Below are 12,283 nucleotides of genomic sequence, written 5' to 3'. Positions count from 1 at the left end.
CCCGGCGCTAAAAGCAGGTTGATTGATGGACCAGACATCGACGAAAGCTTCGGTGTTTACTGATGGACAGTCCCGCTGTCCCCACTTCTAGCTGTCCTATGTGAAGAAAAGCCTGAAATGTTGCTTAACACACACACACAGAGAGAGAGACAGAAACAGTTTACACAGATGTGGTTCAAGAAATAAATAAGGCCGATGAAGAGTAGACAGCAGTACATACAGAAACGCCAAACTACAGTATGTAGCCTTCATTTTATCCCTTTTTAGACTGATTATTAAACACAGATTTAGACGCTGTGCAGTATCAAAACAAAATGTGTTCTTCTTCCTTCTTTAGCTTCTTGTCATTTAAATCAATCTAATCACCTTGCTTGTACTTTATTTGCACCTCACTTGGTTAACGTCATCACTGCAGAATTTTACCCTCTGGGTGATGGATAAAGGATTATCTTAACTTATCTTCTAACGTTGCTCTGCCAAGTTACTCTTTAGCAGGAGTTGAAATAAATTTTGCAGTCACAGGAAGCAGCAAAAAGTGGATGAATTAGCTTTAAGCCGTCTCACCTGTTAGCCTTGTTAACCAGACTGCAATTTGGTTTGTATCTGTTTTCTGGTCCTTGCAAAATTTACATGCATTAATTTTCTTCTTTCTTTCTTTCCCCCAAAACTCTTAAATGGTGCCTTCCTACAGTAAATTTTGCCAATTATGTAGTTAGTGCATTTTAGGATCATTGTAAAGTCTGCTATGAGACTGCTGTTGTGTTCTTTACGTTCTGATTTTGAAATGTGTAAATATAATAAACGAAAGAACATCAAAGCAGATGACGTAGCACCTGAAAAATGTGGACTTGCCACAGAAGATAGGTCCTCTAAGCTCTGGCGCATTCTTTAGAAAGAGCCATATAAGGTAAAAATATGGCACAGAATATGCTTGAACCTTTCCACTTTACCAAAATGTTATTATTGTGCAAAGAACGTATAGCTTAATATTCTGGAGAGCAAATAGCACAACCCTGTTGCATTCCTCGACAATTATTCTTATCAGATGGAATTCGCACAAGGTTTTGACCAAGTCTCATGGAATTCAAAACAGGAAAAGCAAAGAGTGGGAAGGACAATGTTCTCTCTCTGTGACTGGGTGCTCCAATTATGGTAATCATTTTCCTTCCTGTTCCCATGAAGTCCTACAAAGACATGCGGCCTCTGTGTTATCCTGTTCCCACAAAGTCCTTCAAACACATGCCTGCTCCATCACTCTGTTCGTGTGGAGCGATGGCAGCCCGAGCACTGAAAGCGTTTGCTCGTTTTCAACAGAGTGGAATGGGGCCCTCCTGTGGTTTTACGCCTCAGGTTGCAGAAATGACCAAAATCTGTCAACCAGCGTGGACGACGGTCGAATCAGGGCCAGTGAAGTCCACTAAAGTGTTCGGTCAGAGCTCTGAAAATCGTAAAATAGATGCAGACTCAACTTCAGGAATCCAAAATATCTCCTCAGCCTGAATTTCTTTGCAGGCAAATAAGAACAAGTAGATAAGGCTTCATGGACAGAGAGTCAGTGATGCGCAAATAGAAAGACAAAACCACACACTCTCTCCTGACAGACAACTGTGTCCTTCTAATAATTACAGTTTTTTGGGGGTAAAATTTTGTGACACAGCCGACAAGCGAGCGTGTTTTGTCACAATCTTTCCCCTCACATACGTTCAAAGGGCCTGCTGGGATTCTGCTGTGTTAATGAGCGCAGAGTAAAGAACAGAATTTATGATGCCATGTCTGAAATTAGAAAGCAGCATGGTCCGGCATAGTCTGATGCACTCTGGCTCGAGCTCTAACAAAGCAGAAAAAGGGCGAGAAGAACAGGGCAGAGGAGACGGAGGCAGAAAATGGCAAGAGTGGACAGACAGGGAAGAACAGAGGACACTCTGGCAGCGCGACACAAGCCGAGCTCAGCCGCTCACTCTGCCGTGACGGAGATTACTGTGCTGCAGCCAGAGGCCTCGGTCCTCGTCCAGCCCGTGGAGCTGGGTCAGGTTTCCCGCAGCTGCTCCAGATGTTGGTGGAGACGCTTCAGGGAAGAGCTCGGTCCTCAAAAGGATGGAAGGATCCCTGAAGCAAGCTCCAGTGGTCAGAAAGCTTTTAGTAAAGCTGTGACAGAAAGAAGCTGCATTCTTTAGGAATAAACATTCCTATTCTCTCACTATTTTTCTGTGAGTTTTTTCAAATAGTTCATGGAGGCAACGTGGTGTGTGATTCACTGGCTATAAAAAAATAATTGAATAGTTTAATTGCTCTAATTACCTGCAGGAGGAAAGAATCCTGATAAGTGTAGAACAACAAGAGGAGAGACTCTCCAGAGCTTTCAAATATTAAATTCTAATTTTTAAAACGTGACAATATGAGCTATTTTTCTGAGTTACTGGACACATGTAACAGGATGCAAAGCCTCGCCTTTTGTCTTCAATGCACCCTTTAGGGATCTTGCAAACCGTGTCAGAATTCAGAAAGATTGCAGTAATTTAAATACAAGCTCCTCCATTGGGCCAATATTCATTTATTATATTCGTACAGTATATAGAAGCTACTATATTCCCATTATCATATTTTATAGTGCTTTTCATGCTTCACTGATGCTACTATTCAAATATTCTGACTTGATGTTTTCATGTGATACTTCAGTTTAAATTTTATCAGGCTACCTGTTCATTTTCATAAGGTCACATGACACACACGCCATTGAATGACATTTAGCAGCTCAGCACGCATCTCTTCACACTCGCGATCTCTCTGTCCTCTTTGAATTCGGTGCACACTGGGATTGCCCGCATCAAGTTCTGACGATGTGCAAACTTTGCAGCATCAAATGCATGTTCATTTTCTTCAATACGGTCTTCTTGGTGAGTAATGCAAGTAATTCAGTGAATGAATGAAAAAGGGATTTTTTAAAAGGTATGCATGTATTAATAGTAGTAGAAGTAAAGTAGAACTGTAATATTGAGGTGTACATATTCACCATTAACCAGTAGCTTATTAGCATGCATGTTAGTATTGTATTGGCTCTTTATTAGTTATCATAAAGTACTTATTCTTTATTCTGTATAGGAAGATCAGAAAACATATCAAATAACTGTACAAGTAAAGCAACCAACAACAGTAACCCATAGGTGAAAACAGCATGGTACAAAACAGCTATAATATCAATAGCATCAATGACAAATTACTCAATTTATGATTTTAGATGTATTTTTTTAATGTTTCTCAGCAGCTTTTGACCAGATGATTGGGCAGTATTGCAGGTGTGTTAGAACCAAGACCAAAAGTAAGTTATCTATTTTAACACCCAGTAATTTGGTTTTAGTGACCAGCTCAACTGATATTTCATCTATAGACAAAGTGAGCACACTCAGCTCTGCTAAAGTTGGTGATGCACAACACGAAGCTGAGTCATCAGCATACATAACTACTTCAGCTTTGTTAATGACACATGGTAAATTATTTAGAAAAACTGAAAACAAAAGTGGGCCCAAGCATCTCCCTTGTGGGATGCCGCAGGATAATTTTTTAGTGTCAGAAAAGCTGCCATTGAAAGACACTAACGAAGTGACTCTTTATCAGGCAAGGGCCGAAGGTGAGCTTGGCAATTAGAGTAATATGGTCAATACACCAAAAACAGTCAAATCCAAGAGTTTCCAGTCTTTCAAATGTGAATTCATAGGGGAGTTAGTGTTAATAGTTAGTGTTTTACTAAGTGCTTTAAAAGGCAACTGGACTTGCCGGACTGACTGACTGGTGGAGAGTCCCTGGCACTTATCCTCTTGCAGGATCATTAACCCACCCAGCCGTCATGTGAGTCGTTAGGGTCACAGGACTCATGGTGTCAGTGGGTGTTAATGGGTGCAGTAATTAGGAGGCTGTTGAGAGAAAACGTCTAGTTTGGCCTAGCAGTTGTAGAAAATAGTCATGCAGAATAATTAAAAAGTGCTTTATAATGACTAATAAATAGCCAGTATGCTCAAATAAGCACACTAATAACCAACTAATGATGGATGTGTGTATCTTAATGTGGAGTGTTACCAAAAAAGAACATAAAAAATATGAATTCCTGTTTTCAGATCTTGAATGAAATTGCTTGTTCATTCAAATAAATGTCCCACCTAAACCTTTAATAGACAGAATCTCTGTCACTCAATACAGTACATGGTGTTGAAGAAGTACAGAAAGTCTGCTGTGACTGTAATCCTTCATTTGATGCCATTAATGTATGTATGGAATTCAAAAGAAGACGCAGGAGATTGGAAGTAATTTGAGGCATCATTTGAAAGAGAATTGCAGAATTAATTTGTTCTTCCAACCATATCAAACATATTCACATCAGATGGTCTCAGGGGTCTCAGTGGATGCACTGAGCAGAGGGATCAGCAACAAGTAGGGAAGATAATCATCCGGCTCATGGTTGGATGTACCGGCAGGGGGTCCGGGATCAGCACACAGGAGCCCAGCATGCCAGTGGGCCTTTCTATGAGCAAAAATAACGTGAAAAGGGGAACCCACCAGCAGATAATATACAATGCTAACTTTCTTTAAACTTTATTTAAGTCAAAATCTCTGGGTTATTCAGCAATGCTGGCCAATTATAAGGGTTTAAAGTCAACATTTTATGTAAATATTATGCACATGGAAATTTCATAACTTAGAAAAAAGTAAATATATCAAATGAGATGGTAGACATAGTTTAAACTTGATTTCAGTGTTAATTCTCATTTTGCATCATTTCAGAGATCAAACTTGTCCTCTGCCTCTGCCTCTGCCTCTGGCTTTTTCCGTACGTTGATTTTAGCTCCACATTGCAGCAGGTTGGCAGCGGACCAGCATGAAATCACCGTCAGAGCTGGGTTTGCTGTGTTTAATGCTGCTATATAAAGCGCTGCATTAATTTTCCGGTTGTTAAATTTGTTTTTCAGGCATCTGGGGTTGCCCTAATCATCATCGGAGCGCTGCAATACACGACTTACTCACAGATTGGCACGTTCGCAGGGAGCGGCCTGTCTAAAATCGCCATCGTCCTCATCGCAGTGGGTGTCACCATAGCCCTCGTCTCCCTCTTGGGCCATGTTGGGGCGTTCTTGAATAATTCCTCTATGGTGTCTTGTGTAAGTAACATAATGCTCCTTTATGAGGTGGAGATTTGTGGAGTTTCCTCAAAGATTGTGTGGATGTTGGATGTCAGTTCTGGATATTTGTGGTTGAACAGCTGTAAGTAGATCAAATGAGTCGATATGTTTTGTAACAGTCACCAGAGATGTTCCACCAGATATGTAACTGACAGTTTTCCTTATTATTATTCTGGTGCAAGAGGTGGTCAAATCTGACTTTAATGTGGAAGATTGTTGTAAGGTTTTTTCTAAAGGATATAAGACTGATCACTAACACTGCTCGATGTGTTTCTTTATGAACTAGTTCATCTGTATCCTGATAGTGATCATCATCATGGAGGTACTGACAGGGGCTGCCTTTTACATATTCCGCAGCAGGGTGAGACACTAACACTGCCCGTAAGGACATTATTTGAGATCAAGGTAAGAAAATTAACAACCCTTTCTCACCCATGAAGATATTTTAATCTGATCGTCTCTAGACTGCCCTCCTCCAGATGAACAGCGGCATCAACTCCAAAGCACGAGAGGTGATCTATGAATACAAGCCGGAGAACAGACACGCCATCAACAGAATTCAGGAGAAGGTGACATGCTGAGATTTATGTTTGGTATTTTGCCAGAGGCGCCTCATAGACCGGAGAGAATGTGTAGTACATGGTAGCACACAAGGCCACATTAACCCGCAGGCCCCAGGAGCAAAGATAGTGTTTGAGTGGAGCTGCACTTCCACTCAAAGTACCCTAAACCTTTAGTCTTGGGAACTTCTTTTCATGGAGCTGAAATGTTCCTTCAGCCTCTTGTTGTCTGCATTTCCACTGCAGGTCCGAAGATCAAGATTAGGCAAATTAGCCGGCTGGAGAAGGGAAAAGCGACGGCTGTTTTTACATTACATTTGTGTGCATGATGATACAACGATCGTCGTCGGTCAGTGTCCTTTCTTCTGGTTTGTGGCTGCAGAGTTTAAAAAAAATTGCTGCAAGTACTTAACGAGTCAGAAATGTTCAGGAATTTGCACTAAGTAAGTACAATGTAGAGTGAAATTATTAGTCCTTTAATCTAGATTTGAACCTCTCTGCAAGGTGAGATGAGGTAAAAATGCAGGTGTCCCCTTAAGGCCCTTATCATTTTATTTAATGCCATGAGAACGCAGAGCCTTCAGGGCCCCTAAAGGTCCTGATTAGTAATCACAAAATTAAATATGCTGTAAAAAGAACATTTTATCCCGGTAAATAAATAAATAACTTCACTATGACGTGAAATTCTGATTATAATGAAATTCTCAGGGACAAACATGGCTGGAGGAGCTTTTATATACTGAGCAACATCTCCTAAAAGTATTCAGTATTTATGATTTAAAATAACAACCAGAGTCTCGGTTTTAAAGGGGATTTCTTCACAGCATCTATGAGCAGGACTAATGATTACAGCGACAGCTCCTTCAGTGCTCGTATGGGCATGTGTGAACCTGCACTTTGGTTTCATTCAGCGCTTTGGCACCAGCTTCATGTATCATAAACCATGTCACAGTTCAGGTGCTGCGGCGCAGACGGCAGCGCTGACTGGTCCAAGAGCGTGGGCTGGGAAAACCACAATGCCGTGCCAGATTCCTGCTGCGTGGTGAAGAGCGAGGGTTGTGGACAGAAGAAGGAGGAAGTACACACAAAGGTCTGCTGGGAAATCTCATTTTAAAGTTCACAAGCATTTCATCTCATTTCCAGAGAATACAGTATTTTCTGAGCGTGTGCTCTTCCTCAGGGTTGTATCTGGGCTATGAAGCACTTCCTGTTGAAAAACCTGGTGTGGGTCGGTGCTGTCTGCATCGCTCTTGGAGTCACAGAGGTAAACTGTTGGCCCTTGAATATGATGTGACATAACTATCCTGCATGAGAATCTCATGTCAAAGATAATGAATAATACTGTCATGGAGGGTCAGTCATAATCTAATCCAAGACATTTATTGCATGTCATCCTGCTCTCTCCACCATTAATTAGTTGCTGAGTGATCAACAGGAAAAAATAACTGTGAATTGTATCCATTGTTGTTGGGAACAAGCTCAAATCCCTCCTCCTTACAGCGATAAACCTGAATGTATAATTGCATGATTTAGTCATTTATTTAAATCAGTTATTTGTATGCACTTTCAAACAGCTTGCATGAGAAAATGTTCATGTAAGCAATGGTAATGCAGACATTTGAAAAGTAAAGGGAGGATGGCCTGAATGATGATAAAGCCTATCTCATCCTGTTTGCCTCGGGAAGTAAAGTCCAGCATTAATTAGAAATCACGAAGTGAGAAAAGCACCTTTTTGACCTGTCTGTGAGTTCACTTGCTGCCAGTAAGTTCTGACCTTTTGCCTGTTGCAGGTTTTGGGAGTGTTAGTCGGGGTGTGCTTGTGTCTGGACATAAAGCGAAAAAGCTATGAAAACCTCAGCTGATGTGCCCCCCTGCCCGAGCACAGATGACTTACCACGTCGCTGACTTCTTCTCTTTTGTTCAAATTTGATCTATTTGACAACTAAAATGTACCTTATTGCTACTTTCATGCTTGTCAAATTAGACCATTTCAAAAAGTTAAGTGACAAATGGAAATCAGCTTGTCCATTGACACTGAAAACACCTGTTGTGACAGTCAATAAATGTGGGACACTCTGATCAAGTGGTTGTGTGGATCAATGTGCACATTTTACAACTGATTTTGCATGTGGCCTAAGAACCTTTGACAGTGTTTTCTTTAGACCTAATTTTGAAAAGGTTTGTGAGTTACACATGAGGAGATGAGCATGGACCTGATAACACTCTGAGTCACTTGGGGGCTTCAGCAGAGAGCTCTATGTACTGTAGATATGTGCACAAAATGATTTCTGACATGTTCTCAACGATTCATAAGATCTCTCTACATCTCAGAGGAAAATATTGTACTGTTTTACTCCACTACATTCATTTGACAGCTTTACCTACTTCTTAATATAAATAAACGGCTTAAAACCCTCTTGGTTCTGCAGGAAAATGCACCCTCACAAAGCTGAAAACAGGCTGTTTTTCTGAGTTCATGAAAAGTTGACTTTTAAGGGATATGTGGTCCTCACAGAAACAAAAATATACTTAGACAATAAGAATATACTAAAACAATAAAATATACCAACAACAGCTTAATATATACTAAAATGTATATACTGAGATGCAGGTAAGCGTGTGTGTACTTAAATGTTAAGTACAGAGAAGGTGCAGGTGAAGGTGGACAAAGTGCAATTGTGTTTCTTCGTCAGATGTCAGAGCTGAACAGGTAAAATCATCCAATATTTTACAAAAAAAAATAGCTAGATCGATTAGAGAAAATATGTTCTGCATTAATATTATTCTTAGTGTATTTAGCCAAAACCCTGAAAACGGTTGTAATAGCTGAATGGTATGCAATTTAAGTTGTAAACTACATTTCCCAGAAACCCTCTGAAGGAAGTGCGTCCGCTCTCTAAATTGGTCCGACCGGTATGACCACAGACAGTAACGTGTGCGCGTGCGACCAGAAAACAAGCTGAAAAACAAAGTTTATCTGCGTCATTTAGACTAAAATCAAAGGTAAATAAATTGTTTTATTGCGTAATGAAATACATACACCACCAGTCTTAATATCACTGAACTATGTTAACATATCACCGTAGCTAACAGACTGTGTATGTAGCATTTAGCCAGTAAACATAAAGTGTACTGATTTAAGCTAGCTGTGTGGCTACATATTGTGGTAACATCCAACTTTGAATTAAGCAATTGTACAAATTATACTGCTTAACCTGGTTTCACGCTAAATATAAAACAAGAATAATAAAGTCGCTAAGTGTATCTTTATGTATTAGCTAACAAAGTATTTAAAGAAATACTCAAGTTATCTATAAATGGTCTCTCTTCACACTTATTTATCAAGCAGCATGTCAGAGGCTTTGATCCTGCGAATAAAGGAGCTGGAGGCAGAGCTGGAGAAGCTCAAGTCCCAGCTGAAGGAGAGCAGTGAAGCTGGATGTGACATGGAGCTGATGTCCAAAACATCTGCTAATGAAAACAAAGACTGCAGACCCAATGGCAACACCAGCAGCAGTCAGAAGGGTAAGAAAGCAGGCAAAGAGCGACCTTTTGACTTCTCTGCACACCCTCGCCGCCATGTGGCTCTGCGGCTGGCGTACCTGGGATGGGCCTACCAGGGCTTTGCAGTTCAGGAGAACACAGACAACACCGTGGAGGCCAGACTGTTTGAAGCTTTGCTAAAGACGCGGCTGATTCAGGACCGACAGAGCTCCAACTACCACCGGTGTGGTCGCACTGATAAAGGAGTCAGCGCCTTTTCCCAAGTGAGTTCACTGAGACTCATTTATTGTACTCAAAAATGAAACGAAAATCATACAATTTCCTGCATACACTAATGTTTCGATGCCCCCTTCCTTATCATTGTCCATACAGTGTTTAAACTAAAAACCTGTCTCATCTCCTCAGGTCATAACCATCGATTTGCGCTCCACGCAGATTTGTGGAGGGATGGGAGTCACACTCCCTGAAAATGTTTGTACCAAGAATAAAGCACCTGGCTCTGAGCTTCCATATGTGAAGATGCTGAACAGAGTCCTGCCCCAGGACATCAGGATCTTGGACTGGGCGCCAGCAGCAGAGGGCTTCAGTGCACGCTTTGACTGTCAGTCCCGCACGTACCGGTACTACTTCCCCCGTGGATCCTTGGATGTGGCGTTGATGGCAGATGCTGCAAAAAGGTGGGTGAGGACACAACATGACAAACACTGAAGTCAATGCATGACATAACAGTTCTGATTGGAGGAGCTCTTTGACTCTCAACAGATATGAGGGCACTCATGACTTTCGCAACGTGTGCAAAATGGATGTGGGCAACGGAGTCCTGCAGTTTGAGAGGACCATCTTGTCAGCATCAGTCAAGCCTGTGCAGCCTCAGCACATCTCCAGCACAGACCAGTATGACCTCTTCATATTTGAGATCAAAGGACTGGCCTTCCTTTACCACCAGGTATCAAGAGACACTAACTCAGCAACTTTGCTGAACACTAAATCTGCTCAACAATAAATCCTGTTCATTTCAAGCCATCGTAATCATATAAGCTGAGCGTTTTTCACTCACAATAAAATGTTTTTTAATGCAAAGTTTCAATAGCAGCAAGGCTGGTTTCCATCTTTGCAATTTAGATTCAATTTCTTGTGGCACTAATCTCTTTCATGATGTGATTATTTTGATTCATGACATTTGCAGTGAATTTCCTGTTGTGTTATGCTGCAGGTACGATGCATGATGGCACTGCTTCTCCTGATAGGGCAGAAACTAGAAGCCCCAGAGATAATTAATCAGCTCCTGGATGTTCAGAGTAACCCCAGGAAGCCTCAGTACAGGTGAATTGACTGCCGTTGAAGTGGCTGTGCATTTATTTGTGCAAACTAAGTGGATAATCGTAACAATACAGTTGAAATGCAGTTGCATCAGTGTGAATCCTTCTTAAATGTTTTCCTGCTTGTCTCTAGCATGGCAGTAGACTACCCGCTAGTGCTGTACGACTGCCACTTTGAAGGTTTGAGCTGGAAACAGGACAATGAAGAGGTGAACCACGTCCTGTCTGCGCTGCAACAACACTGGACCCAGAATGCGGTCAAGACCCATGTCCTCCATGGGATGATCCAGGGTTTGGAGGCCATAGGTGAGATGTTCAGTGAAATCATCAGTATGTTAGGATTCAGCAGATTTGAACAAAAGGGATTATGCAATAGATCTCTGCCAGGACAGGGATAATAATTCAAACTGGGAATCTAAAGTCAGCCCAGGCCAATATCCACATAGCAGACCATGTATATTCTAACTTTTTTACTTCCATAATCAAGTTTACAGGAACAAATGTTCACATGTGCATATTGGAGGAAATGGAGGTACTTCCACCTGACAGAAAAGAGTACACAGGTCTTTATTTTTAACATTATTTCCAAGCATATCTCCTCTCCTGCATTCATATATACATTGATTAAATGTCAAATGCCATTTATTAGATTTTTAAAGCACAGAATCACCTCAGGAAGGGTTGTTATGATACTATAACGATCTGAGCACCCGCTGACTGAACATTGTGTTAATGTGTACGGTCTTGTGAACAATGGTGCGTAATGACAGGCAGAAATGGTATTTATGTTGACAGAATGCAGAGCCCTCTGACACAAAGTCCTGATTTTGCGCTATGTACATCCTTCTGCGTCCTTTCAATATTTTGCTGAGGCCAGATCTGTTATACACATCAGAAGATCAAATGGATGTAAATTGTTTCACCTCTCTCCATCCACAGGTGGAGTATCATCTAACCATTGCTGGCTAGTAGAAGGCAGCAGGCAGAGAAACTACCGGCCCCTGCTGGAGCGTCCATGCTGCGAGAGCCTGGAGTCCAGGATAAACCATTTTGTCAAAAGGGGCAGGCTGGAGCGGGAGGAAGGTGAGAACGGAGGTGAAATGGTCCACAGAGGGAAAAGGTCCAAACATTCCCACAGTTCCTCCAGTCTGTCTGGTCCTGCAGAGATGCCATCGTCAAAACAAAGTGCAGATCAAGAAGGAGAACACTGATATTTTCTCACAGGAGGATGGACTTGCCAGAGTTAATTTTGTAGTGATTTTTGTTCATGGGAAAACTCTATATTTACATTTTATTTCATGATACAAATGTATCTTTTTCATTTCATAACAACAGTGTACATTTTCATTCATGCAAATAAACCCGTTGTGTAGAAAGTGTCTGTCACTGAGTTTGGTTTACAACACAGCTGTAGTCAGCAGTGAAGTGTAAGTACATTTACTTATGTAAATTTTGAGCACAATTTTGAGGTGGCTATACTTCCATTTTATGCTACTTCAGACTTCTACTCCACGAGATTTTGGAGGTAAATATTGGCAGTTTTAGTTTTTAGTTTCCTGTCAGATTGAAATTTCTTTAATACATGATGATACATATATATGTTTTTAATTTACTTTGTATATACAGTACATATACTTTGCCCTACTTTCACCAGCTGAAAAATTTAAGTGATACACATTAATGCATCAACAGTTGTAATGCTGAAATGGGCCATTCTGCATACTGAGTATCT

General features: G+C 41.1%; 2 protein-coding genes across 3 annotated transcripts; both read left to right on the top strand.

Moving 5' to 3' along the window:
* The first annotated feature begins 2,783 nt into the window (after positions 1–2,783).
* On the top strand, positions 2,784–7,767 carry LOC121625262 (CD63 antigen-like). Its single transcript, XM_041963344.1, has 7 exons — positions 2,784–2,894; positions 4,959–5,147; positions 5,455–5,529; positions 5,633–5,737; positions 6,681–6,818; positions 6,909–6,992; positions 7,519–7,767. The coding sequence occupies exons 1-7, from the start codon at positions 2,838–2,840 to the stop codon at positions 7,588–7,590; spliced, it is 720 nt and encodes a 239-aa protein (XP_041819278.1). The 5' UTR covers positions 2,784–2,837; the 3' UTR covers positions 7,591–7,767.
* An 869-nt stretch (positions 7,768–8,636) lies between these two features.
* pus3 (pseudouridylate synthase 3) lies at positions 8,637–11,913 on the top strand. Of its 2 annotated transcripts, none has more exons than XM_041963120.1 (7): positions 8,637–8,731; positions 9,075–9,495; positions 9,638–9,909; positions 9,995–10,178; positions 10,446–10,555; positions 10,685–10,857; positions 11,491–11,913. In XM_041963120.1, the coding sequence occupies exons 2-7, from the start codon at positions 9,079–9,081 to the stop codon at positions 11,760–11,762; spliced, it is 1,428 nt and encodes a 475-aa protein (XP_041819054.1). In that variant the 5' UTR covers positions 8,637–8,731; positions 9,075–9,078; the 3' UTR covers positions 11,763–11,913. The 2 variants fall into 2 exon arrangements, with proteins under 2 accessions (XP_041819054.1, XP_041819053.1); XM_041963119.1 differs by having other exon boundaries at positions 8,638–8,731; positions 9,078–9,495.
* Positions 11,914–12,283: the final 370 nt, after the last annotated feature.

Source organism: Chelmon rostratus, chromosome 21 (genome assembly GCF_017976325.1).
Source record: "Chelmon rostratus isolate fCheRos1 chromosome 21, fCheRos1.pri, whole genome shotgun sequence".
Classification (NCBI taxonomy): domain Eukaryota; kingdom Metazoa; phylum Chordata; class Actinopteri; order Chaetodontiformes; family Chaetodontidae; genus Chelmon; species Chelmon rostratus.
The sequence above is the reverse complement of the archived record's forward strand: the minus strand, read 5'-3'. Positions and strand labels throughout refer to the sequence as shown.

Coding starts and splice junctions, on each gene's coding strand:
- LOC121625262 (XM_041963344.1), top strand. CDS start 2,838: ATGTGCAAACTTTGCAGCATCAAATGCATGTTCATTTTCTTCAATACG. Junction 2,895..4,958: donor TCTTCAATACGGTCTTCTTG/GTGAGTAATGCA, acceptor TTTGTTTTTCAG/GCATCTGGGGTTGCCCTAAT. Junction 6,993..7,518: donor TCGCTCTTGGAGTCACAGAG/GTAAACTGTTGG, acceptor TGCCTGTTGCAG/GTTTTGGGAGTGTTAGTCGG.
- pus3 (XM_041963120.1), top strand. CDS start 9,079: ATGTCAGAGGCTTTGATCCTGCGAATAAAGGAGCTGGAGGCAGAGCTG. Junction 10,179..10,445: donor TGGCCTTCCTTTACCACCAG/GTATCAAGAGAC, acceptor GTTATGCTGCAG/GTACGATGCATGATGGCACT. Junction 10,556..10,684: donor CCCAGGAAGCCTCAGTACAG/GTGAATTGACTG, acceptor GCTTGTCTCTAG/CATGGCAGTAGACTACCCGC.